The following is a 25,472-nucleotide window of genomic DNA, read 5'->3' as shown; positions in this document are numbered from 1 at the left end:
GGCGAACCCGCCGTTTCAGGAACAAACAGCGTCACACTTTGTTGGACCATTGGAACACGAAAACGCCTTTGCGAGGCTTGCGACTATCATTCGTACCAGGATCAATGGCTGTCCCTCTTCATCCCAATGTATTCCCCTACCGCAACCTCTTGCCTTAGTTCGCTGTCTGATCTTCATCTTGATGTGAAGTTGACCGGCGGCTCGGTAGGCCGCAAGAAATTTGGAAGTTACGACTCCTACACTGCCAGTTCAGTGCCCTGGGGGTAGAACTACCCGTATGCGACTGTCTAGGCATGCTTATCGACTTTATAACATCTCTTAAATAGTACTGAAAGAACTTAACCCGAAGAAAAACCAGTGACTGGTGGGTTTGTACCAAAAACGGCATCGGATATGAGCCGACGTCAAGCTAGAGCCCAAGTACTGCATTACCACCTACACAAACACGGATCAAGGATGACTGATGGTCAAAGGTTTGTGCTTATATTCAGTTGTGCTTGCCTTCGCTTGCTTAGCAGTACCAGCTCATCGTTAGGCGAACCCGCGAAACGAGATGCTCCCTTCGACGTACGCCTGTGCAAAGTATCACTTGTACACCGCGGTCCTATTCACTTGGACAGATTACAAGACGATTTTACTTCCAGTTGTGTGTCCTATTCCCCGCTCATTTACTCTAGTCTCTGACACATCATGTACCCACTCGCACTTGGTAGGCCACATTTGCTTCCGCCACCGCCCCCGTTCAATCGCTCTCAAGCTTTATTCAGGCCTTGCTTTGGATATGGATCCACTTGCTTTTATGTAATGTGTCCAACCAGACAAGCGGGGTAGAAGAAGATAGGATCAACCGACACTGGCGTCCACTTCCGGCGGGCAGAATCACATCTCACCAAGCCTCCCGCCTACGCTGGACTACGGTGTTACTCTGTTTTATCTGGTCGAGCTTGTATGGCCTCCGACTAGTGTCCATCAGCACGATCCTTTTCATCACGACTTATCTTTACGACGAGATTGGGCTTTCGAACCATCCAATCGGGAAGAATTTCTGCAACATCGGAGGATACATGTCATTCGAGCTTGGTGCAACGATTCTCATAGGCACGTGACATATTTTCTTTCAGAAATACTTATTAGAACCAGGTCTATAGGACACGAAAAACAACTGGATATTATATCGCTCAGCGCTACCATGCTCAGCGCAGCTGTTATCTTCACGACCATCCAGGCACAGGACTTCTCAGACGTCGTCGGTGATAAAGCTGCAGGACGAGTTACGCTTCCGATATACGCACCAGAATTTTCCCGCTTCCTTACCTTCGTCGCCCTCACAACATGGTCCATGATTCTGTCGGTATTTTGGGGAATAGGGCTGCTGTGCGCGACAGTGCTGGTTTCGTTGGGGGCGTACGTAGGCTACCGTTATTATTTCTGGCGTACTCAGGAGATGGACGAGAAATCATATCTCATCTTCAACGTTAGTCGATCGCCTTCTCACAGCACACTATCATAGAATTATGCGTGCTAATTCTTCTTTTCATAGATATGGCTGATTGTCGTTCATCTTCTCCCTATCCACGCTCGGACGAACGTACTGAAGTTTTGATCGAAAGGTATGTTTTCGGTTGTAGATTCTATAGGCGCTATCCATGCTCACGCGTTACCCTGGTTGTCTCGACACGTACGTTCACTTGAATAGCCTCAGTTAGTTCATTCATGTATGGGATACGACATTGTTTTGTAATGCGGGAGTCGGCCGCATGGTTTATTTCTCTCTGGGTAGTGGAATTATAGCTCCGCATCACCTTCGAATAAAGGTTTTCGAACAGAGAACCTGTCCCTGGTACGGTTTTGCCCGTACTCGTTTCCTCCTTGAACCATACGCATACCCGGTACCGCATCAATTGTTTTTCAGAACGAATTGAGCTGGATGCGTGCACAGAGAAATCAGGTGGAGAATCGCAACAGTAAGACTAGCACGTTAGATGCTGACGGGTGGAGACGTACCTTTTTGTACCTGAAGTAGGGAGATTATTCAGCAGATTTGTCGTGTAGAAGGTGATACCGAGGCTGGACGTGAAACAGACCCCCGAATTGCCCCCGAGCGCCACTAACTGCATACCGTTCGATAGGATCATACATAATGTCCGCTGTCGCAGAACCCCAACAAATTCTCATGAGGGTAACACACAGCTTTGTATCAGGTTTGATTCCATGTACTCCCACCCTATCCATTGACACAACTTCCACTTCTGATTTGCCGGCGATACTCTGCGCAAATGAGCATATACTGTACTGTTGCGCGACGCCTGATAGTTCCGTCGCAGTCCAAAAAAAATGATGGATAGATGCGTGTACTTCGCATCCCTGCGCGCCTCGCTCACCAGGGGAAAATTTTCATCATAGGGGCTGCTCCGCAACTGCGAACATACATCAGCCCTAAAATTTCTCCCATACTGGGAGTATATCGTGCTTGATTATCACTGCGATGATAAAGTGCGGAAAAGGGAGAGGGAAAGAATCTTGGGGAAATGATCTTTAGGAGATCGGTATCCCTCGCCGAACAGACTGTTCAAGGAATGAAACGATATAAACCGAGCAATCAAGACCATCATGAAACGATAAAGGTACAGTATCATACACAGCCGCCGTTAGTGGCGAGACACTGGTTTGAGCATCATCACGACTCTGACTGGCACTGTACCCGTTCTGGCAAACCCAAGTCTTGACTTTAAATTTGGAACGGTATTGATGTGCCGCTCAGGCTTAGAAGTAGCACCGAGAGATGGCAGTACAGTACGTGTATTAGGCAGAGCACAAATAAGTCCGACCGTATCTAGACCATGTACGACGGCGAATACCGTTCTTGGAAAACAGACCGGGAGACTTCGGGGAGACTCGGCCCAGAGACTGTACCAACCTGAAAATTCATCGATATTGATTGACTGTCGCAGGACGTTTTCCCACCTCTTTCGCGGCTGATTCTTCCGTGTTACATACCACTAGAGCAGCAGGCTATACATATGTAAGAGTTGAAAACCAGCCGAGAAACGGCTGAGACTCCTCGCCACAAAACAACGAAAACCAAGTACCCCGGCCCGGGCACTTGCCAAGCCAGTGGCCATGTTTCAAACTCCGTCACTAAGATCCGGCGTGAGAGGAACAGTGATGCTCGTAACTTATCATCAAGCCACAGGCTAACATCCACCCGTTCAACGTACTCTGTATCTAATACTGTTTCATCTTCATCTAGGGGGAAATTCCGTAATCCGCTCTCTGTCCACAAGAACGATTCTTTTTGATGAAGCTTCCATCTCCGAGGTTATGCGCTACTCGACCGCCGAACTACTTACTAGGCCGGGTACTTGACACGACTGATCATCCACACTCTACTATAATATTGGAGCTTTGGCTGTTGCTTTACCCATGAAACTCGCTATCAACTGCTTTGTCTATCGCGATAGGTGGTCGCCTGCACATAAGTAGCCTCTCCCTCGCCACTAGCAGACCCCATCCAACGACAGCCGTCATTCTCGCCACAATCCAAAATCAGTCGCATATTACTCTGATGCCATGATCCCTACGGAATTTCCCAATGGCTCATTATTAGTCTTTGCGATCCTTGCTCTGGCTTTTCTTCTCCGAAGTTATTACCCCCACCGTCGTTTACCCGTCCCACCTCTATGTGCGTTCACCAGGATTTACCAGCTGCTGCTTGCTAATCCCCAATTGGACAGGCAGAGTGAATCAAAAACACAGCGAACAGCGCTCGTGGGTTACTTATTCCATACAGTCTAAGACACTTGGTAGTGCTTCATCGCATTCGACCTGCTCTCCTGGGCTAATTGGTATACTGCACCAGGCTCGCTAATCAGTCTTACGACTCTCTCAAGGCCGGTAGTTGTTATTAACACCCGCAATGCCGCCACAGATCTCTTGGAGAAACGCAAGTCCTTCGCCTGCCGGCCCCGTTTCCCCATGGCGGAGCTTATGGGGCGACAGAACAACGTCGGGTTTACCTACTACGGCGAGAGGCTACAGCGACTCCGGAAGACACTTCATGCTTCTTTGAATACGAAGGCGGTGACGGATACTTGGTCCAACATGCTTGAGGCCCAATCATTGGCTCTTTGTCGACACCTCTTTCGGTCTCCGACTTCATTTGTCGACTCAATAGAGATGTGAGTCTGCCCATCTCGTTTTCCCTGCCGCCGCTTGACCATACGACTTTTCTCAGAAATATACAGGAACTGATTGGAAGGTTCTCATACGGCCACAAACCAGATGCCGAGTACATACGTGTGGCTAACGATGTAATGCACCACACCGGCCAAGCTCTTCGTCCAGGAAGATGGATGGTAGATTCTGTACCAGCCTGTGGGTGCCGCTTTCCTCCAGACGCTCTCGTTCTGATTGATGCCTCAGTGAAATGGATTCCTTCCTGGATGCCGGGAGCAGGCTTCAAGCGTTGGGCTATGGAGGCTAACTCCGTATTCATCCGCATGACACGGGAGCCTTTCTACAACGTTAAGAAGGACATGGTATGCAAAACCGTACTTTGGTATGGTGCTTAGCTTAAAGTTTCACATTAGGAGTATGGACGTGCGAAGCCGTCTTTTGTGGCCAATTCGCTCATGAGCTTACCAGAGGACCATGATGCCGACGACGAAGATATCATCATGTATGCAGCCGGAAGTCTCTTTAGCGGTAAGTCTTCATTTTTTTGTCAACATATTTGAGCTGAAACTTCTTCCCAGCTGGGACGGAAACGGTGAGCTGCGCTGGTTGAATCCCAGCAAGGATCCACTAGTATAGCGTTGAAGCTGATGTTTCTGCCAAGCTATCCGGAGCAATTCTAACGTTTTTGGTGCTCATGGCATGCCATGAAGACGTCCAAGAGCGTGCGTATCAGGAGATTATCACCGTCGTCGGACGCGATCTCCTGCCAGGTCTTGAACATAGACAGTCTCTTCGATATGTCGACGTATTGATTCAAGAAGTTCACCGATTTAATCCGGCAGTCCCTCTTGCCACGCACAGCAACTACCAGGAAGAGGATTATTTGGGTCATCGAATCCCAAAGAAAACCTGGATCCTGGCAAACATCTGGTATACCTGAATTTCGTACCCTTGCTTTTTCATTTCGGCAGCTAACAGAATTGTTTATTGTCAGGGCGATGCTGCACGATGAATCAGATTATCCTAATCCTGGTTCATTCAATCCTGAAAGATTCCTAGCTGTAGACGACAAAAATGCGCAGCTTGATCCACGCTCCCTGCTGTATGGATTTGGACGGAGGCAATTATAATCAATTTCTTTGTCTGTGTATTGTAGTAGCTAATTTCTCACTCAAACTACAGACGATGTCCTGGTGCACACTTCGCAGATGCGATTGTCTACCTAATTGTTTCTCGTATCCTAACCTTATTCGTTATTCGTCCGAAGATCAAAGAGGGCCGCCCGAACCCTCCTGTGTTGGAGTTCATACAGGCATTCGTTCCGTACGTATCCTTTGTAGCCGTGCAGGAGAATGGTGTTGTTTATTCACCGCTGTGGTATAGGGCTCCAAAACCATTTGAGTGCGATATTGTCCCTCGAGATAACGCGGCGGAAATGCTAGGCGTGGACAGCGCTGCGCTTAATGGTTCCACGGATTTCTGACTTTTCCGCGACGGACAGTAAGCACATATCGCCGGTCATATATACTTCTATTAGCTTTTTGGACCAATATCGTTCTTCAAATATGAACTTTAACCTCAATGGCATGTGGCGCTATTGCTTATCGGATCTGGATTGTGTATTGGGGAGTGTGGCGTGTGGTAGTGGGCGGTGAGAGGTGCCGTATCACCTCCAAAGTGAGGATTACTGCAGATCGTCCTAATACATCTGAGACCTTCTACGAGAGTAAATGGTCTGAAACGCAACATAAATTACTCTGTCTAAACGTGCACTGCCAAGGAATATGCCGATGTACAGGTCTTTTACTCCACTTTGCACGTAGAGTCCATGATAGCTTGAGTTATAGCAGGCTGGGAACGGTCTAATTGCTCGGCGGCGGTCCTACCATTTGATGCATCTTCGGGCGAAGAATGCAGTGTGAGAACTGAGAAGTATCAGAGGTGCTGAAGATGGCTTTATTTTCACAGCAGCGCGAAGCTGATACGAGAAAGTTACAAGCTAAAGCTGGACTGTTAGCGTAGAAATGATTGGCGACGTTATGACAAGCTCAGATGGTAAAGGTGTGCACGAGTGTAGGCAGTCCGAGGATCAAGTCCGAAGGGGCATGATACTTACAGTACGCGGGATGCTCGCTTCCGGTCCAAAAAATAGAAATAAGACATGAGAATCTGATGGGGAGGAATTTACGAACGGAGCACAGCCTGCAGGAACATAGGTTCCATAACTTTAGAGTTCTAGGAAGGGGAGGCTCCTTGGAGGCTCCGGCCGCGGTGTCGCATATTTTTTAGAATGCCGACCAAGCATGTGGCATACTGGCTTCCCTCCGTATGGCCGGAGCCTAGCTCTTGGCTTAGCCTATCGCTTGACTCGGAACTTGCTGACCGAGACCTTTTGGTCTGGCTACATCCTTATTCCTCGTGCAACTCGCCACAGCTCGCCTTCATACGGGAACTTCGTGATGACTCACTGAGACCTGACATTCCTTCTTGATTCCTCCGGACCAGTTTCATTCGCCCGCATTCGGTATGGCTGTCACCATGCATAAAGGCCTGATCAAAGCATTTCACTGCACTGTATGGCACAGTGCTCTATTCCGTCCGAGTCTCAGACCGTGTACAAATGCGTCCATCTGCCACATCACTGCTCGCTGAACCGCTCCTTGTTCTCATCGATTCGGTACTCTCCGGTGGGAAGATCACGGTTACTTTCTTCGATCTTTCATGATCTGTATATTGGCCTTCTATGGATGATTAGAGACGTTTCAGTGTCATCGCATTATGACATGTTTCTCCCTCCCCATGAGCTCTTGCGCCACTGCGTTACATCGTGATGGAGATGCAGGGACTATGACTACAGTTTGGACGTCCTCGGCCTTGTGGAACTTTCTCCCATTCTGTTCCTTTTCTGATCTGACGGATGAAGAACTTGCGTCCAGCGGGCTCACCATAAATCGATCATGATCATGATATTTTTGAGCGTCGCATACCTAGAATTGCTTCCAGACACAGCTATTATTGAAATCTCCACAAATATCGCAAAGAGACCGTGTAATCCCGCACTATAGTTCATTCTCCACATCTTCTTATCTGACCCTGAGATGTCACTTGCAGCGCTCAAGTTGGAGTATGTCTAACGGGAAGCTAGTGATCCATCTTGGCTCATAATCATGGATCCAGGCGTAGCATGTATTTTTCAGATACACGGGTAGCTGAGAAACACCTGCTGATGACGACATTCCTAGTGCGGGAGAAGTGTACACACGTATTCTCGGTGAAGATGGTATCAATATGGATAGAGGCTCGTTTCTGAGACGATCTCAGGCTATACAATCTACCTGAGGCAACATATATGAACTCCAGGCCATTTTTTCAGGCATAGTTCTCGCCCAGATACCAGTCCTCATCTGACGCATCGTGATACCTTGCATCATGTCCTCTTTCTGGAGACCAGATGCCGAACTGTCCCATTCAGAACGACCCCTACACACTAAAAGTAAATCAGCGCCTTTATCCCCTGAGGCTATCGACGACCTCAAGAAAAATGAAAACAGCGAATGGGAACACCATCCGAGGAACCCTCTCAATTGGACGTCGTGGAAGAGGTGGAGCGTTATTGTCGTTGTATGTTCTCACTCTCACTCTGCGGAAATCGTGCGGTCCGCTAATTTCATTCGAACTATAGATATCTTTATACATGTTTGTAACCGTACTGGAAAGCTCTGTGATGGCCCCCGCATTGCCGGACATCAGTCGGCATTTCAGCATTAACGACCAGACTGTCGTTGTTTTGACACTATCGATATACCTACTGTCATTTGCAATTGCACCACTCCTATATGCCCCTCTTTCGGAGATGTACGGCCGTTTCTTGGTTCGTCCTCGCGATTTGTATGTTTTTTTGACATCAACTAATAGGAATGTACACTGCAGGTAGTTCAGATCAACATGGTTCTCTTCCTGGGTTTTAATATCGGATGCGTGTTCGCTCCGACCACAGGAGCTCTCATTGCTCTACGTTTTCTCAGTAGGAATCTTCCTTATCGTATCCTTCATTGCTAGCTCTGAGATTGAAGTACCCCAGGCGGATGGGTTGGCTCGGTGCCTCTAGCTTTAGGCGGTGCGATTATAGGCGATCTATTCCCTCCGGCTGGCAGAGGGCTTGCTATGGCCGTTTTCACGATGGGTGGAATGATCGGTAAGTTCTCCGGCTGTAATTCTCTCTTTAAAGTCTGCTGATTGGATCTTAACATCTTTCTTGTGGATACGCGTAGCTCCTGTGGCAGGACCAATAGCTGGCGGTTTTCTGACAGAGACCTCAGGTTTCAAGTACATCTTCGTACTCCTGGTCTGTCTCTCCGGCGTGTTTCTTCTCATTAGCATACCTTTGTTCCGGGAAACCTACGGCCCAGTCATACTAGCACGCTCTTTCCGCACCCCCAAAGACTTGGAAAATACCTCCATGGCTCTCAATAGGAGGGAGAGCATCCAAAACGTGTGGATCAATGTCAAGAGGCCCTTTGTACTACTTGCACGGAGCTTCATATGTTTCATCCTCAGCCTCTACATGGCGACGTGAGTGCTATATGAGCCTATAACATATTCTACATTACTCAATAGAATAGCTTTCTAGGATGTATGGTACGTACTGTGATAGCTGTCCTGCTAAAGAAACATATCCCTGACCTCAGTTATGCAGGCATTTGGTACTTGATGTTCACGACGTTCCCAGGCAAGTTTCTCCTATACAGATCATAATTCTATTTAGCTCATATAAGTGTGTTGTCTCAGTGCTGTTTACCGACATCTACCACTTCAACACCGGAACAGTGGGCTTGGCCTACATAGGGCTCAGTATCGGATTCGTACTGGCCACTTTCGTAGTCGCTGGGGTAGGCGACAGAGTCTTCACAGAGGTTAGATTTAGCCTCATGATAGGTTTACACTGCCAGGCCCTGACGCCACACATATACCCTTCCCAATAGCTTGTTCGTCGCAACGGTGGCAAGTCGGCCCCAGAGATGCGCATTCCTTTGCTCATCGTAGGATCGTTCTTTGTCCCCATCGGCTTATTGTGCGTCAAAATATCTGCTTCATCATTTTTTTTTCTTAATTCTCGCATATTTCTCTGTGTCAAAGCTGGTATGGCTGGTCTATTGAAGCCAAAATTCATTGGATAATGCCTATCCTCGGGACGGGAATATTTGGGTTTGGGATCGCACTTGGGATGTGAGCTCGAGTATCACTTTCTGCTATATTGAGCCCCATCTAATAACACTGCCCTCTCAGTCAATTCTCTCAACTTTACCTCATTGATGCCTTTGGGATTTACGCTGCATCAGCCCTCTCAGCTGCTGCGGTAAGCTGCTCTCATTGATATTCTCACACTGTTTGGACCCACCCTAATCCAATTCGTGTAGGTTCTTCGCTCCATGTTAGCCTTTGCATTCCCATTGTTTGGTTCTCAGTTGTACGAGACTTTGGGCAATGGAGGAGGCAACTCGCTACTCGCTGGAATCTCCATAGTTCTTGGGATCCCTTTTCCAATTTTGATTTGGTACAAAGGGGATGCAATTAGGAAGAGAAACCCCCTTGACTTGTAAGCCCATACCGCTCATACTTAGCTCACATCGTGTACGTGCACGTTGCTCTCAGAGTGCTCGTACTGGATTCCCTTACGGCATACCCTATTGTTGCTAGTGGCGAAGTTTTTGACTAGATACAATTTGTCACATTTATTATCCTCACATGAAGGGGAAGCTTGCAGTGCGTTCTGCATGTTTTCATGGCACTTGAACACAACAAGGCAGAGGGACGGTGGCACATTAGGTCAGGATTCCTGAGTGACACCCACTCAGACTTAGAGTGCCAGCCTGTGATGCACTCTGACATGAAGACTTAAGTGCAACCATAGTAGATATTCCAGAGGTTTGCATATTGGTTGTTGTACCCTGGTGTTCTGGGCGAGGGTGGGGCCACTTGGTAAACACTCCAACTGCGGTTCTGCGGTGGTGTCGTATCGAGCGGTATCATGTGGAGCACCTTATTCAAGCTCTGACGAGGTGAGCTTTGACTTGAGCAGTGTCCCCGGTCCTCATATATTTATACCTTAGAAGACTGACCCCTCTCCTTATAAGCTAACCAGCAGTCTTTAAATTCCACTCAATGTACGACTCCCGAACAATAAATAAGTATTTTCGAAGATCCTTGCAAACAATTACGGTGGCACGTTTTGCGCCAACCTGAAGCTCAGAATCATTGCGCCCGCGGTCATGCATGCACTGTCGAATCTGCATGCCTTCCTGCATATTAAATTGCAATTTGATTGTCACAGCGGTAGAGCCAGCCAGATAGCAGGGATCTCCGTCGAGACGACGAGATATACTCGAACATCTGAAGCGGTCGATCCGTAACTCGTATGTAGCACTGACCAGCATCGATAACGATCCTCACTGATAGACTGTACCGTACCGTGCATGAATATTATCTGTAAGCCTGCGCAGTTGTCGATGTGTATGGTTGGGTGCTTCCGACGAGGATGTGAGGGTAAGGGCCCGTCGAGGAATAGGAAGGTACTCCTTTCACGTATGGACCTACACATCCATACATGAGTCACACACAAAGAATCTGCAGATCCATGGATAAATGTATATGACCGCGCCGGAGCCAGACCAGACCATCAAAGATAGTACGTCTCTCTGAAATGAACGGGATTGTCCGAGCTACATGTACAATAAACTCGTTGAACTTTGTTCGATTTATAGATTTGGAATACCACGTCTACCTTCGAGTACCGCGTCGTGTATCCCTTCATTATGAAGTACTGCATGGATAAGGTCGGATGGGAGAGCGAACTGTGATAGAGGATAGGTATGCGGTGCTTGGATGAACGACAGCGATATATGGTACATTTTCGATTTAAATTTACATTGTACGAGCGCACCTCATAATCCATGGTCGCACGACGTCTCTCTCCCTTAACAACTTGGTCATCGTGATTCACAGCCCGCTCAATCCTCTGCTCGTCGCCACCTTCCCTCGTCCACGTACACGTTCCTTCATTTTCGATTAGACAGACCAAACCTCAAAAACTGTATTCTTGAGTCACACCGAGTCCTACTGCGTTCACGGAGATCTGCAGAGATATGATCCAGATATCTTCGATGAGGGGGACCCGAGTTCAACGTGAGTAATATTGTGTCGTGTAAGTGTAAGGATGCTGTGATGAGAAGAAGGTGAGTGAGTGAGTGAGTGGGTGAGTGAGTGAGTGAGTGGGTGAGTGAGTGAGTCGGAGATGCAGAGGTAGAGAAGGGTTCAAGGGACGTGGAGATGGAGATTCGGTCGAGGTTGAGGGCTGGTTCGCTATGTGGAGTTTGGGAGCGTCCATCGTCTTCCAGTCAGTTCAATTAATAACTGTAAACAGACGGATGAAATGTTTAAAGGAGGAAGAAAGCGAGCGAGCAAAGTTAAGGGCATGCATACCGATCTGAGATATAATAACATAAAAAAGAGGGCTAGACGCTCTTAGGTCCTCTAATCCTTAACCAGAGAACCTGAAAGATAGGCCCTTTATATTGATAGGGGCAGCTAAGCCAAAGTCATCGATCACGACAACTTGCCAGTGAGCGCTTATGCTTGCGGGGATGGCGTTCATGGCAAGATATCGAATGAAAATGAATTTAGCAGTGAAAAATATCGAAGAGTACGTGGTGGCCTCCCATACGGTGGAATGATCTGTCATTTTCTTTCGTGTGGTGATCATCTGGATAGAGTGGACCGTAAGTAAGTGGTTGAAGAGTGACACGAGACTGTAGGGCGATGTCTAAGATGATACACGAACATTCGCGCTGGGTGTTGTACAGGTACAAAGGGCTCTATTCTGGACAGTCGAAATAGGTTGACGCATAGTTGGAACTGCTCGCGGCGGCAAAAATTGGCGACAAAGGTGTCTAAGTTAAGAACCGGACAGAACACCTCGAGGCTGATTCGAAACTGTCTGAAGAGCGATATGACACGGTGGTGGCGACTCCAACAGTTTCCAAAGACAAAAGACTCACAGACTCTGACCAAGATTTAGAGGAACGGCTGGGGATAAATAAATATGCTCGGTATGAGGAGGGAACGATTCGAATCGGACACGCGGCTTTGCAGTACATTTATTTGTCCTTGTTAGGATCAGAAGCCTCGGTTTCAGCGAGCCAATCATCGGTTGTCACGCCACAGACCACATCGTTTTTGCCCTTGTTTCCTCGACCGTACCCTCACCTGCAGAATCCAACATGGATCAGCCACAGATATCAGCGCTAATCGTGTACATAATCTACCATTCAATGATTTTCACCGCTATATAGAAGAGTGTCCGCTTTCAGCTATCGTTAGCGTATCGAATCTCTGGTAAGTAATTCTTCTCCTCGTTTACTCCTTCAACATGCCCGTCCCGCGTCTGTACTCGCTGCTCACGGTAGCTCTCGATCAGAAATTACGGTGCAGGTGCAGAACACCTCAAACCCGGCTCTCTAGCGAACATTCTGCTGGAATTATGCCCTCGGACATTCGTTCTGCTCGCTCCTCCGGAAACGCTCGCATACATTTCTACAGTCCACAGCTGTTTCCGAACTGTCAACATCGCGTCCAGATTCGAAACACCTCGTACCCGCAAGTAAACCATTTCAAGTGCCTCCTTGCCCCATCGAGAGTTCAAACCATAATAGACAAGCCACTCATCTCCCTCACCGACTTCGTCGACCAGTTCATTGCTCTGATGGAAGGGTACGAGCGAAGGGCCTTCTCGGGATACGAGTTCGCTACATTATATGCGAGCGGTGATAGTTTCGTGTTTAGCGTTGTGTAGTCTGGATGACGAGATACCTAGGACGACGATACCCTATGCCGAGAGGCGCTTCATCCTACTTCCCCCTACTTCCTTCCAGAAAGTCCGTATTCGAGTGCGTATGGCTGATCCTTTCCGCAATACTCGACATAGGCGCAGAGCTCGAAATTCATCGTTCTCGCCACGACGAATCACGGTGGACATTTAGGATGCTCCGACGATAAAGGAGAGAGATGGTATCAACCTCCTGTATTCGAGTTTTTGGATGCGATTATTTCGGTATGTCTTCGTCATCTAAGTATGTCCCCACCTTTGAGGACTATGAGTGAGGTATAAACTCATCCGTCGTGTGTCTTTGCGGACAGCTAGGACCTCAACACCGACCTATACCCCCCCATAAACTCAATATCGAATGCTAGCGAGTGTCCTGAAGGCAAGAGATAGAGACGAGCAACATACACATGCACATGATTGATCCCGCCCATTCCTTCTAGATCTGTCCCGTTCACCTCTACGCCCCTATCGGCCTCCGACACCATCTTGCTCCGAGTCCGAGTCCGGGCCTGCACTGATTCATCCGTCCCGGTATGCGCAGATCGGACGACCTCGATAGCGGTACCCAGTTTGGACGTAGATACGGAGCTCGGTGAGAATGATACGTGAGGCGCCGAGAGCGAGGGCGTAATTAGGCGATGAAACTGGAATTAGGGTGGAAGATGGAGGCGATGGTGAGTAAATGAGTCGGCGAGGGAAGCGATGAATAGCGAGTAAGTGAAGGGATAGGGACAGGACCGGCAATATCAATGGTTTGTTTAGGAGCGCGAGGAAGGAAAGAGTAGTACATGTAGCACAGAAGAAAAACAGAGAGACGTACATCGAAGTCCCAGCAGTTCTCTGAACAAGCATACTTTGTCCTTTTTTGAACGGCACGGGACCATGGAGGGTACTGTGAGCCGTGACACCGGCGTATCTGGAGAGTGAAGACTAGTGCAAGATAATATTGTGAGGTGGGGAAACAGAATGAGTGGGTAAACGGGACGAGTGAGGCGAAGAGGGAAGCTTGAAGGAAAAGAGGGACTGCGCGTGGTAGAGTACAAATCTTCTCATACGACATCCAATCGGGGACCGGTATCAAATAATCTTCCTACATACATACATCCAATACTCAAGGTCACCTTCGTACTCTGGACCTTAACCAAGAAAAAAAAACGTACTCTCTCAATCGACACCCCACACACATACGCTCCAAGATCTCCAAACACGAGCTACGCCATCGCAAAGATAGCGCCGACGCGATCTCCGACGCCCTGGTTGAACGCAGGAGGGACGAAGGGCGATGATTCGAACATGTCGGAACATGGGTTATGTTCGGTGAGAAGCTAGTGGAGGCAGACGGTGGATTTGGGGTTAGGATACGAGGACGGGGAGGTGATGGCACTCGGCAAGGGGTGATAACATTGGCACTTGGCCACGACGAGGGCCCGTTGCTGCACGTCGCATCACACGAAGGCATAAAGTATTTGTTACTACTGGGATAAGGAGAGAGATACGCACCCAGAACGAGACGGCATAGACAGACCAGAATCGACACCTCCTTTGTCTCCAACGCATCTAACCCCATGAATTATCCATCCCGCCATCAGCAATGACCCACGCATATGCCCTACACACCAAGACCATGCGAGAAACCCACCTCAGAAAGTCTGCATTGATATTCACGCATGGTAAGTAGCCATTCCTCAACGTCGTCTTCCGTTTCGAGAAACGGCACGTTCGTGCGTTCATGCGATACTATCGGTACGGTTCCGAGCTCGCCGGCATACTTGACCAGGACATTCGCTCCCAGCGAGAAACCTGAGTGAGACGTCGAAGTTCATGTCAAGATGGGTTTACAGCGTGTATGTGAAGTAGAGCCTACCGATGCCGAACATCTCGCAGTTCGGGAATTGTTGTGTGACGTACAATGATGGGTTTCGCTTGGAGGTCGTGTGTGGCTCGCCAAGCCTTAAATATCACCAGGTACAAGTTGAAGCATGAGATCTGCAGGGATGATTCAGATGAGAATCAGTGGCGCCCACGAGTCAGCGATATTCGTATTATGTATGACCCTATGACAGAAACGGTATCGTTTAGTGTAGGCGAGTAAAGAGAGGAAATGATGCGTAGAGCCTAAGAATTCGGGCAACTAACCATGCTTTATTGTACTCACAAATGGCCGTGCGGTTCGATGATACGATATCATCTCTGTAAAGAGTGTTCAATCCATCGTGTGAGCACTGCGAGGGGATGTTGAGCCACACATGTAGTGCCTCCTTGGAAGCTATCTCACAAGCGACGCCAAGATCTCCTCCAACGAGGGACTTGGCTTCCGAGAATCGGCGTGACTTATGAATCATATAGGTATCTATATCATGCAAAGGAACTCGTAGATGCGAATCGGCACGATGTGTGGGCCTGATCACAGTGAGCAGTGAGCGAGCGTCGAAAGTAGATCTCCCTGCGAAGCATTCGCCCTTGATAGTCCCACAAGGAGAGACCGGCGATATCGCACGGTATGGTTCAAGAGTCACTGGTCTTCGCGAGAGAGGATCAATGCTGACATGTAGCCTGAGGGGTATATAAAGACGAGACGCCGTGAAAGAGGGCGAAAGTCGCAAGCACATTATGAGTAAGATAAGTCGGTTGTCGCTAGTATATCAGGAAGGACGCAAAGAAATCAGTGTCGACAAGACGTCTCATGGAGAGAGACGATCAAGGCTAGGGGGTCGACTCTCGAGAGCGGAAGGAAGGAAGGAAGGAAATGGTTGCCGCACGCGATATCACATCTCCAACGGCAGCGATAAGATTAGATCGTCGACCGATTCCCCTCAATCCCCTCATCCGTGAACGGCCTCAACACTCTATTACTACCTACCACTACTTATACATCTTCATGCCACCGCGCCAGCGCCCCTTCACCACTTCACCGTAATCTATTGAGCACAAATCCCAAACGTCAACGAACAACCCGAATGACTCCAACGACGCGTTCATCCAACTGTCTTGTGCCGGTGCCAGCCGAGTTTACGAGGCCGGCACCTGCCGTCCAGTCGAGCGCGAGCGCGAAAACTTCGCCCTCCGCTCTCCGCTCTCTCTTCATCGATTTTCTGCTCCTCGGAATCGTTCCTTCGCAACTCGCAACGTCGTCGCCGGAGTGTTCACGCTCGGCGCGCGTGTTTTTCTGTCCCGCCCACCACTCCCTTTACGTTTGCGTTAAAGTATCCGATTTGCCACTTCGTGTGTAGTAGTACATACTGTTACTTTACCGCATCTGTTCGTATTGTACAACATCCTGCGGATGTAGTGAGCGAATCGCGCTGCGGAGCCCGCCCACCCAGGCGGCTCATCTCGCACCGCGTCTGGACTTGGCCAACCAAGTCCCCTAGCCCAACCCACAGATAGCTCACCGCATTCGTACCGTCGTGACAGCGCGAGTAGATGAGACTGGAGCGAAGCGCGCCGCCTCGCGCCCTCTCACTCAACAGCTCACAGCCATCGAGCTTCAGACCAACTGTCTTGCTCGAAGAATAGCAGTGCAAGGCACGACTAGGAGAACTGTAGAGCACCAGCGTAGCTGCCATGAAAGCAGCACTCGATAGATTCTCATTACTGTTCAAGGTCCGTTTGCCACATTTTGCCTTTCCTCTCCGTAGCTAAGGCGGTACAACGGTGAATAGAAAGGAAGGAAGCTCTGAGACTCAAATTACTCCCTTTCGTGAAACTTGTACCTCGATTGAGATTGTATCCAGCATCCCCCCTTCCACGACCTCCATCTCCACCTCGGCCCGCTTTCCCTCTTTCCACCCCGCCATATCCACACCCACCACCCCACACTCGTGCACCCACCTCCACCCCACCGTGCCCACAGAAACTCTGGAGCAACTCTACGACTGGGATGCGATAGGTTAGTCGTGCACAGCTCCGAGTCACATGAAGGGAGTCGAGGATCGGTTAGGCGTTTGTTAGAAGTTGACGTCGAGAATAGAGGAAGTCGGTGCGGAAGTTCAAGCGATGTCGAGGGTGTAAAAGAATGTGTAGGTGGGAGGGTGTAGGTTTGTCAGAGGTTGACTTAGGATGAGGTGCGTTCACGTCTTGGGTTCCTATCGTACGTGTGATGAGCTTGACGCGTTTTCTGGCCGGTGTAGGAAGGATTGGTAGAGGTAGAAGACGCGATCGGACGGTGACTGTGTTATTTTCTGGAGTTGGGGCACACGACGAGGATGTTGCATCCTCCGGGCGACTCGCTCGTCCTCTAGACCGATTTCCAGTACGTTGTCGAACGCATCGATGTCCGCATCAACTTTCTCAAGGCTCACATAAGTTCGTATTTCTTCCTGCCTTTCTGCTAATCTCAATTTATTATCTTTGTTATCCCCGTCCAAATGTAGTGCCACTCCCGCGAGGCAGAGCTCTACCTCCTTCGTTTCCGAACAATGTATGACTCGCGCGATGATGCCTTTGAAGATGTTCTTTTTTGTGTTTTTACGTGCACTTTCGCAAGATAGCACCCAACGATCGTCTGAGAAGGTATGTTCTCTCTGCGAAGCCCATTTTCTCTGCGCCACAGTTTTATCTATGTCGCCCTGGTTCATTCCCTTGCACTCTCTCCCACTTTATTACGATACCGACTGACAACGTTTATACGCACCATGGTGGCACAGAACGTTTCGTCGACAGCCCAAAAACGCCTTTGAACTCGCTTCCCATCTTGCATTAACTAGCTCCGCTTCTCTCCGAACTCGACCGGCGAGCAGCGTCCCATCCCGATCAACTCGCTGCCTTGTTGCAGATACGTACGTCTCCTTCATCCACTGCGTATGTTATCCCTTTCGCCGTGGAATTCTCGTCTACTTCGCCGTACGTATCCTAACTTTCCTACCGTTTGTGCGATATTAATGCTGGACGTGGGCGCTATATCTCTCCCTGTTCGAGTTCGCAGGTGTTTTTTATTAGATGATTGCTGATGCGGATTTAGGGCTTCTTGCTCTAGCAGTGTCCCGCAGTGAGGTTCGCGGCCAGAAAAGGGTTCGTGGTGAAGGTTTGTCGAGGTCGTGAGAGGGTCGGAGGTTTGAAAGAGGGAGCTCATCGACGTGGTATGTTCGACTCTTTGGATTTTGATTCATAGTCAGCATCCTCATCCTCGTCATGATACAGCCCATCCTTCATCACCCTCAATTCCTTATCATGCCTTTGCGCCATCCGACTTCGTCGACAATTGACTTTTTTTTCTAAGGTCGACTTGGTCGAGTTTGAACGCACATATGCGCCTTGCTCTGCTCTTGGGACGATTCTCGGAAATGAAGTAAACCTACAGACCAACTAACTAGTCGATCTCAGGGAGGATCAATGACGACAGACAAGAACGGGAAAGAACTATCTGAAGGAGCTCTGCACGGCCGAGTGGCATCGCTATCGGTGCTGTTTCGAATCTGGTAGGGAATAGCCCTAGTGCGTCTTGCCTATTTTTTGTATTTCGTTTCGTTCTGGTCTTCTCGGTTTCTTCACATAGTTGTATTCATCTGATCTCGATCTCACCGTTTGATCACTATCTATCCTTTCGCGTCTGTACTATTTTCGTTGGCCACTAATGGTTTCACTCCCCTTCCTTCTCCGTTCTCAATGAAGAATCTCGACACAATTTCGTTATACTGGCCCCGACCTACTCCCGAACTCTGCAAACGCACCCCCGGAAGGTGAAGGTGAAGGTGAAGGTGAAGGTGAAGGTGAAGGTGAAGGTGAAGGTGAAGGTGAAGGTGAAGGTGAAGGTGAAGGTGAAGGTGAAGGTGAAGGTGAAGGTGAAGGTGAAGGTGAAGGTGAAGGTGAAGGTGAAGGTGAAGGTGAAGGTGAAGGTGAAGGTGAAGGAAAACGGATTGGGCGGAGCTCAGGATAGTCTTTCAGGATATGCAGACGGGCAGAGCCAGATCAGGTAGCTCGTTCCGAACGCTAGTGCTGGGAAGGAAGAGGTGGATTGGCCGGCCGTTTAGTAAGAGCGAGAGGTGAGCTAGGCTGTCATTCTTTGTTACTTCGTCAGCCTCTACCTCAACGTGACTAACTTTTACTGAATTTGACATTTCGTTCCATACCCTTAGACTCGGACGAAATGAACCTGATCGTGAAGGACAAAGACAACGAGTCGATCGCGATGGGTCTGGGCCGGATCTTCAACATCTCGCTGATTTCAATGAATGTGCCGCCTCGGACTCGGATGTCTCAGGTGGCCCGGTTACACCAGTGGCGAAAGAAGTCATGAGAGTGTGCGGTGGTGCAGGCGCATATGCGGCAGTTGTCGTCTCGACCTCGGTGGGTTTATTCCTACTGAAAACCGGGCGCTCTCAGATTCTCGAACGTAATGCTCTCTTACTGATATCCTTTATCTTTGCCCAAAGTCGGCTGTGTATAACGAAGCCCTGTGGTGTCTTTGTCAACTAGGGGTGCTCGTAATCGCAGGGATGCCCACGAACTACGTCCTGGACGTGCCAGTTTTGCTCATGGTGGTGAGAGTGCGCCTCTTGGCTCATTTCCTGAGCCATGTCGCCATATACATACGGTATTTTTCAGAGTTTGATAGCGGCATGAGCAAAGTCCCACTCACACGACGTATCTGGTTTGAATTGGTAGTACACGTCCTCAACGAGCGGGTCGTTATCCTCGTAGTGGTCATCGCTACGATCGGTGATGGAGGAACCTCGACCAATCCAGTAGCTGCCCTCTAACTTGAGTACACACCAGGCCAGATACCGAAAACATTCAATCGTAACGTGCCAGCAGAGTATCGCATGGCGAATCTCGAGTTTAACTGGCTGCGTTATATCTGGTAGACATGACGTTGGGACAAGGACGAATTGGACGTAGGGATCCGGAGGCTTAGGTACAAAGAGACGAGGAGTACTAGGCTGCTGAGGCGGAGTATCCGATGGCGGGAGAGGCTCATTGGCAGGCCGATGGAGAGCCGGAGGCAGAGGCGTACAGACAGTCTGAGGACGGGACATTCTGGTAAAGAAGATGACGAGGAACCCCAACAGTCGCTGTTTATATAGAAGCGTGGGAGAGGTGGCGTCACATGTACTCGCCGACGTGAATCAAACGACCAGCCTAAAACTACAGCGGATATATCAGTTCCAGGGTGGCGAATCTAGCAACGAAAGTGAGCACAATTGCTAGGTCGCACTGGCCGCAGGACGTCAGAGGAAGAGAAATATGAGGTACTCGCTCACAGCAGAGCCCTTAGACAGGGTTAGGGTCTACATGGGTTTGCGCTTTGAGTACGACTTGCCCAGAACGCCCCTCGTCTTTCTTGGTCTCTTCGTCTCGGTCTGTAGTCGTCCTTGTAACATTCACAACTTTGCCTTTGCTTCCAATGTGGATGGTCTTTTACTGTTACAGATTTCTCTCCGGGTTATTAAAGCCGTTGCGTCCTCTAACAGAACCTCGCCATTTCACTCACTCCGATGACTTCAACCGATCGCGCGCGAACCTCAATGAGCACCCGACACCGTAACCTCTTTACGAGTGCTAGTGTGTAGCTATCCTATTCTGCATACTGTTATTCACTGCGGACGTACTCTTGTGATGGTGATTTGCTTCCGGAAGGTGTGGGGGTCTCATCGAGGGACGGCACTTCGAGCGGTGCAAAGCGCAGTATGCTCGCTCTTTACATCGACGAAGAACGGCAAAACATCAAAACAACCAAACAGAGAGGGGAATAAGACTGCAAAGGTAATTCTCACACTGACTGTTCGTAGTATGTGCGAAACTAAATGGACGTATGTGTTGACAGCATCGGTTTCAGGGAAGAAAGGTTCCCACACACGGCGGAGCAAGTACTATTGAGACCTACTTTACCTGCGGAGTGAAGCAGAGCGTAGCTTGATCATTCCTGGCCGCCATTTTGTGGCGAGTCTCCCCTCTTTATGTTGCTGGTCGATGCAATTTGTCCCCTGAACCCTGAGCACTCGCCGCCGAACTTTTGCTCATTTCTGCTTCAACAGGGTTTTTGTCACCTGTGGCCAGGCGAAATGAAGCACAGTTCAGGTAGATCTCCCTCGAGCAAACATGTTATAAAACCAGAATGAAAGAATGACGAGGCTACAGGGTGAGAAGAACGATATTGGTTATTTTTGTTCGCCCTTCCAGCTAGACAATGTATCTTGTGTATCGACGAACAGATGGATATGAGCAGAGGCTCACAAATCGGCCCTGTCTTTCTGTTCAATAAACTCGCTTTTAGTGTGGCCCGAGTGGACAGAAGTGGGATGCATACGTCGTCTTCCAAAGTTCCTTGGGATCCTCCAGCGCTCCTAGTGATCCGAGAGGTCTCGATGTTAATGGCAATTTGATGCGCGCGCGCACTCTACATGCGAACAAGGTCAGCGTATGACTCCCGATCAACAAACAGCGCACATACCTCAATGTCCGCGGTATAGGTTCTTCCGCCAGAGGTTTGCTGAGCGCCAATGGCACCCAAGGGTACGTTGGAATCATCAGGGAATACCGATGTGAACTCGTTCCAGGTGACATGCCCATCCTTCACGTACGCTCGCGCATTGAGATTTGCGAGAAGTGATCCCACGTACAGCCCCGAGATTGTCATCTGTGGGATGCAGTAAAGGAAGGTCGTTCGGCTGCCTACCATCTGTCAAGGAGTTAGACTCGGTGTTCGTAACGAGACAGCAAGGAACTTACCATGAGGAGCGCTATCAATGATGCAAGGGCCGTCCAAGCATTGGTGTTGATGGTCACAATGAGCAGCCGCAATATCATTTGACGGGTGCTTGGGGTCATAATGAGCACTAGAATCCTGCACGAAGTAAGTTATTCTTACCCGGACCACTTCGGCATTCCTTTCCTGAGAAAAATGGCGATGATGGATAGACTTATACCAATGTCGGTAATGAGTGAGCACGACCATACAGCGATAGAAAGAGCCTGTGCTCCAGTTAGCGCGGTCAAACAGTGACACGAAATAAAACAGACAAATGGCGCGCGTGATCCGAGGTACACCAATGTATCGTGCCGATACCTAGACAATTCGGATGTCAGCACACACACGAAAAAGTAAGCCACTCTCGGGTGAGACAGACCCTAGAACTTGGTATGCTGATACCGGCGGGATATCGACCTCATTATCTTCTCTCAGCGGAAGTGTATATAGGCTTACGAATAATCAACACTGTTGGACATGTTAGGCATCAGTTGAAAGACAGGTAAAAATAGCTTACCTAGTGCAGCAAGCGCAAAGATAGACTGTAACATCGAGGTTCAGCCGATTCCGAAACAGAGGGATAGCCTACACCTACCAAGACAACGGGCGCGAGCCACCTCTGACCGCCGACTGTATGTATAACAAATCAGTGATACTCTGTCGTGGGAGGAGTCGAGAAAGACATACGGTTATAAATGCGGCGAATGAAGAACAGTTGGACAAGGTATGATACTATGGCCTGATAAATGGCAATTGCTGTTAGAGAAACTATACGGCTCGTGCTGTGGTAAATCCAGGCTGACATTGGTGATAACATGGTTCTAAGTGCAGAGAAAGCTTGTCAATACAGTGAGGACAGACAAGGATAGATTTAGGGGAAGTGTGAAACTGACCATTTCCCCACTGTAGGCGAGGACACTAGTCAGCTTTATATTTGGGACCGGCTTGGAAGAGTTTTAACGTACGGGATTAAAGAGCCGACGATGTTCAAATCGCCCCAGTGAGATACAAGGGGATTCCACACTACGTTTAAAATTGGGTCAGAGTATGACCACATGTAACTCCCGAACATCATGCACCTCCTTGTAGCAAAACAATGTTGTTTGCAGTGTCGACGAGCCTATCGGAAAACGAATCGTCATTTTAGCGTGTGTGGATAAAGTTAGGGTGCTTACCAAACGCCGATAACCTGCAGTGCAAACCATCCCTATAAATGAGCACCTGGTCTGACCCATCTGAAGATCTCACTCACGTATAGCTTCTGAGAGAGGGGATCCGAGCTGTAACTATTGATGATTACATGAGTACGAGCATCGTGTGGCTTCCACGATGACCACGCACGCGCAGAGATAGAAGAACCTGCGAGCTGTCAGCATATATATCAGCTAGAAAAAAGGAACGGTATCCCTCACAGCTGGACACCATTAGCTCCCCAAAGAACAAGAGCCCCAAAACCCCCAATGAGCATGGAGCCCTGGGTAACGGAAAGATCCAGAATAACGGGGTTGTTGAGTGGCGCAGACATCGCAGGTGGGTCGTACAAGCGATGGGGCATATCACCGTAGGTAGCGAGGTTTATATAGGGTTGGCCACGGGTCTAACCGCAGGTACAGGTCTGACTACCGTATCTGTACCCGCTGAACCTTTACCCGGAAGACCGCGGGTTTTCATGCATGGGTTTTCGTCAATTTATTCATGGAACTGTTGAATAAATGCTCAAAGACTTGTAAGGTATTTGAAATACCGCTTTTGAGACTCTGGAAGACCGCAGACCACCCGAAAAATTGCTGAAAAGGTAATTGATAATCGCAGGTCTGCAAAGGTCAAACCCGTACCCGTACCGTACGGGTCCAAAATACCCGTGGCGAACCCTAGGTTTATATTCACATACCCGTTATATTGATGACTGTTTGAGTTCGAGAAAAAGTGAGAAAGTGAGAAACTTAAGACTCAATATCGAGTGCTGTGACGCTGAACATAGATGGCGGACCATCCACAAATCACAATCATGATGTTGAGTGCGCCACAGAACATACAAATCAGTCGAGATACGAGCTGTACCCTGTTTTCGAGCTTTATGGATCCCATCTGACAATCGAAGTACAACGGAGCCATACGATTGGTACACTCCTTGATAAGTCAAAGTTCCGCGCAGAAATGCAGCTAAATGAGGCAAGGTCTCACCCATGATCGAGAATATGTTCTGTGCACTGGAAAACCATCTTTATTCCCGGCCAAAGAAGCAAGGGACTTTGACCGTGCAACGAAGTGCCTTGTGCGGTGAAACATAGCTCATATTGACGACGCTTGCGCATCATGATAGAATTGAAACAAGGGGCTCGTGTTTGTGCCTCTGAGAAGACTCCATAGAATCAACTCGGTTTGGAGTTTTTTGTACGAAACTTCACTATCTGATGAACTTTCGTTTAACATGAGCTTTCCGCGCCAACTTTGAACATTCGTTCATGCATGACATACTTCTGCGAGCCAGTGTTTTGTACAACACAGACGTTAGGTTAGCGTGAGTGGCTACCATCGAGAGCTTTAAACTTATATTATGCTACAGTCGTTTGCAAAAGAAAACGGAATCTATCGCTCCTTCACAAAACGCCTTCGTCCCGTGGACAGCCATGGAGCATTCGGTATGGTGTGAATTGGTTGGTTGAAAAGATGATCATTTTGACAGGCTTAGACTGACGGTATTGTCAGCACGACAAAGTAAGTATATCGTATTTCTAAGTCGGACGGCTCGGGACCGGCCGGTCAATGCCCGGAGCCCGGAGGATCCGAAAAAGAACACTCCCTTTGAAGTTTCAAATTCCACGGTCCTCCAAGTTCTCTGCCGTCCTGCCCTCATCTCTCATTACCACGGTCCGCCTACTACATCCGCGCTCAAACATCTTTATATGGGCCATATGCAGTAGGAGCTTGACATCAACAGGTAAGTGTATCCGCAGATGTCCAGCGTCGCATGAACAAGAGTGCCTCGATGGAGTGATGTTCCAACTCATCTTTCCTTTTGGATCCTTGTGGACAGTGATCTCTAAACAACAATCGGCTACTACTCATCTAGGCTAACGCTAGTAGAGAGACCTACATCATATCTTGATGAAGGGATGCAACTTTTTCTATTCTTCCGAGTGACTTCAGACCTCGGTAGCAAACATGTACACATCATGAAGCGCTCAGCGCGGCCCAAGCGGCGATTTCGAAGTTACCGCAGGTACCGAAATTCTCGCGCTGTATAGCTTTGGACGATATTACGACTGGAATAGCACTGATGTTATCTTCTTACGGCGTTGATGCTCCTCGCGAACTCTCAAGGGGCTTAGATCTTTATAGAAAAGTACAGTCAGCTCTTCCGCTCGTAAGTACTCGCATTTAATCTTAGCTCTGCTATTCCTGTGCTGCCGTACGTATTATGGACCATTGGATCTGAATCACGTTCTATCCCCACCTCATTCCCCGCGGAAAGATGATCTGACTGCAGGACTGTGCGACAGTCCATGTATTTCGCCTTTTTTGTTGCGAGCATTAGTATTAGACCGTATCTGCGGGTGAATTTTTGACCTCGCTAAGGCCTAATGGGACTCGACGATTGGCCCGATCGCAGTTTTAGAGCCGTTTTAAACGGTCGCAGATACGGTCTATTCTCCGAACAATGTACCATCTCAGAGCTCACAGCCTCTCAGTCCTATCTCTGGAAGCACGGATAGAGTCTGAGGGACA

The 25,472-nt window shown here is 48.8% G+C and overlaps 5 protein-coding genes across 5 annotated transcripts; 4 read left to right on the top strand and 1 right to left on the bottom strand.

Annotated features, from left to right (window-relative positions):
• Positions 1 to 553: 553 nt before the first annotated feature.
• Positions 554 to 1,603, top strand: STEHIDRAFT_65802 (uncharacterized protein; the record flags this gene model as incomplete). The annotated part of the gene is made up of 4 exons (XM_007308698.1): positions 554 to 646; positions 714 to 1,102; positions 1,141 to 1,474; positions 1,541 to 1,603. The coding sequence occupies 4 exons, from the start codon at positions 554 to 556 to the stop codon at positions 1,601 to 1,603; spliced, it is 879 nt and encodes a 292-aa protein (XP_007308760.1).
• Positions 1,604 to 3,975: 2,372 nt separating this feature from the next.
• On the top strand, positions 3,976 to 5,659 carry STEHIDRAFT_161164 (cytochrome P450; the record flags this gene model as incomplete). Its single annotated transcript, XM_007308729.1, has 9 exons — positions 3,976 to 4,178; positions 4,235 to 4,374; positions 4,423 to 4,538; positions 4,590 to 4,704; positions 4,755 to 4,768; positions 4,838 to 5,106; positions 5,171 to 5,278; positions 5,359 to 5,499; positions 5,560 to 5,659. 9 exons carry the CDS (start codon positions 3,976 to 3,978, stop codon positions 5,657 to 5,659), a joined length of 1,206 nt encoding a protein of 401 aa, XP_007308791.1.
• Positions 5,660 to 7,605: 1,946 nt separating this feature from the next.
• On the top strand, positions 7,606 to 9,776 carry STEHIDRAFT_65985 (MFS general substrate transporter; the record flags this gene model as incomplete). Its single annotated transcript, XM_007308711.1, has 11 exons — positions 7,606 to 7,797; positions 7,859 to 8,047; positions 8,107 to 8,200; positions 8,258 to 8,371; positions 8,448 to 8,748; positions 8,865 to 8,909; positions 8,942 to 9,089; positions 9,159 to 9,247; positions 9,313 to 9,402; positions 9,463 to 9,532; positions 9,594 to 9,776. 11 exons carry the CDS (start codon positions 7,606 to 7,608, stop codon positions 9,774 to 9,776), a joined length of 1,515 nt encoding a protein of 504 aa, XP_007308773.1.
• A 2,936-nt stretch (positions 9,777 to 12,712) lies between these two features.
• STEHIDRAFT_161162 (uncharacterized protein) lies at positions 12,713 to 18,972 on the top strand (the record flags this gene model as incomplete). The annotated part of the gene is made up of 4 exons (XM_007308728.1): positions 12,713 to 12,942; positions 13,025 to 13,106; positions 13,157 to 13,282; positions 18,736 to 18,972. 4 exons carry the CDS (start codon positions 12,713 to 12,715, stop codon positions 18,970 to 18,972), a joined length of 675 nt encoding a protein of 224 aa, XP_007308790.1.
• Positions 18,973 to 19,596: 624 nt separating this feature from the next.
• Positions 19,597 to 23,268, bottom strand: STEHIDRAFT_161161 (uncharacterized protein; the record flags this gene model as incomplete). The annotated part of the gene is made up of 15 exons (XM_007308727.1): positions 19,597 to 20,067; positions 21,303 to 21,392; positions 21,447 to 21,674; positions 21,725 to 21,831; positions 22,261 to 22,285; positions 22,339 to 22,373; positions 22,431 to 22,482; positions 22,547 to 22,564; positions 22,637 to 22,646; positions 22,709 to 22,766; positions 22,823 to 22,863; positions 22,919 to 22,950; positions 22,996 to 23,029; positions 23,085 to 23,102; positions 23,156 to 23,268. 15 exons carry the CDS (start codon positions 23,266 to 23,268, stop codon positions 19,597 to 19,599), a joined length of 1,332 nt encoding a protein of 443 aa, XP_007308789.1.
• Positions 23,269 to 25,472: the final 2,204 nt, after the last annotated feature.

The sequence above is a fragment of the Stereum hirsutum genome (assembly GCF_000264905.1).
Source record: "Stereum hirsutum FP-91666 SS1 unplaced genomic scaffold STEHIscaffold_16, whole genome shotgun sequence".
Classification (NCBI taxonomy): domain Eukaryota; kingdom Fungi; phylum Basidiomycota; class Agaricomycetes; order Russulales; family Stereaceae; genus Stereum; species Stereum hirsutum.
The sequence above is the reverse complement of the archived record's forward strand: the minus strand, read 5'-3'. Positions and strand labels throughout refer to the sequence as shown.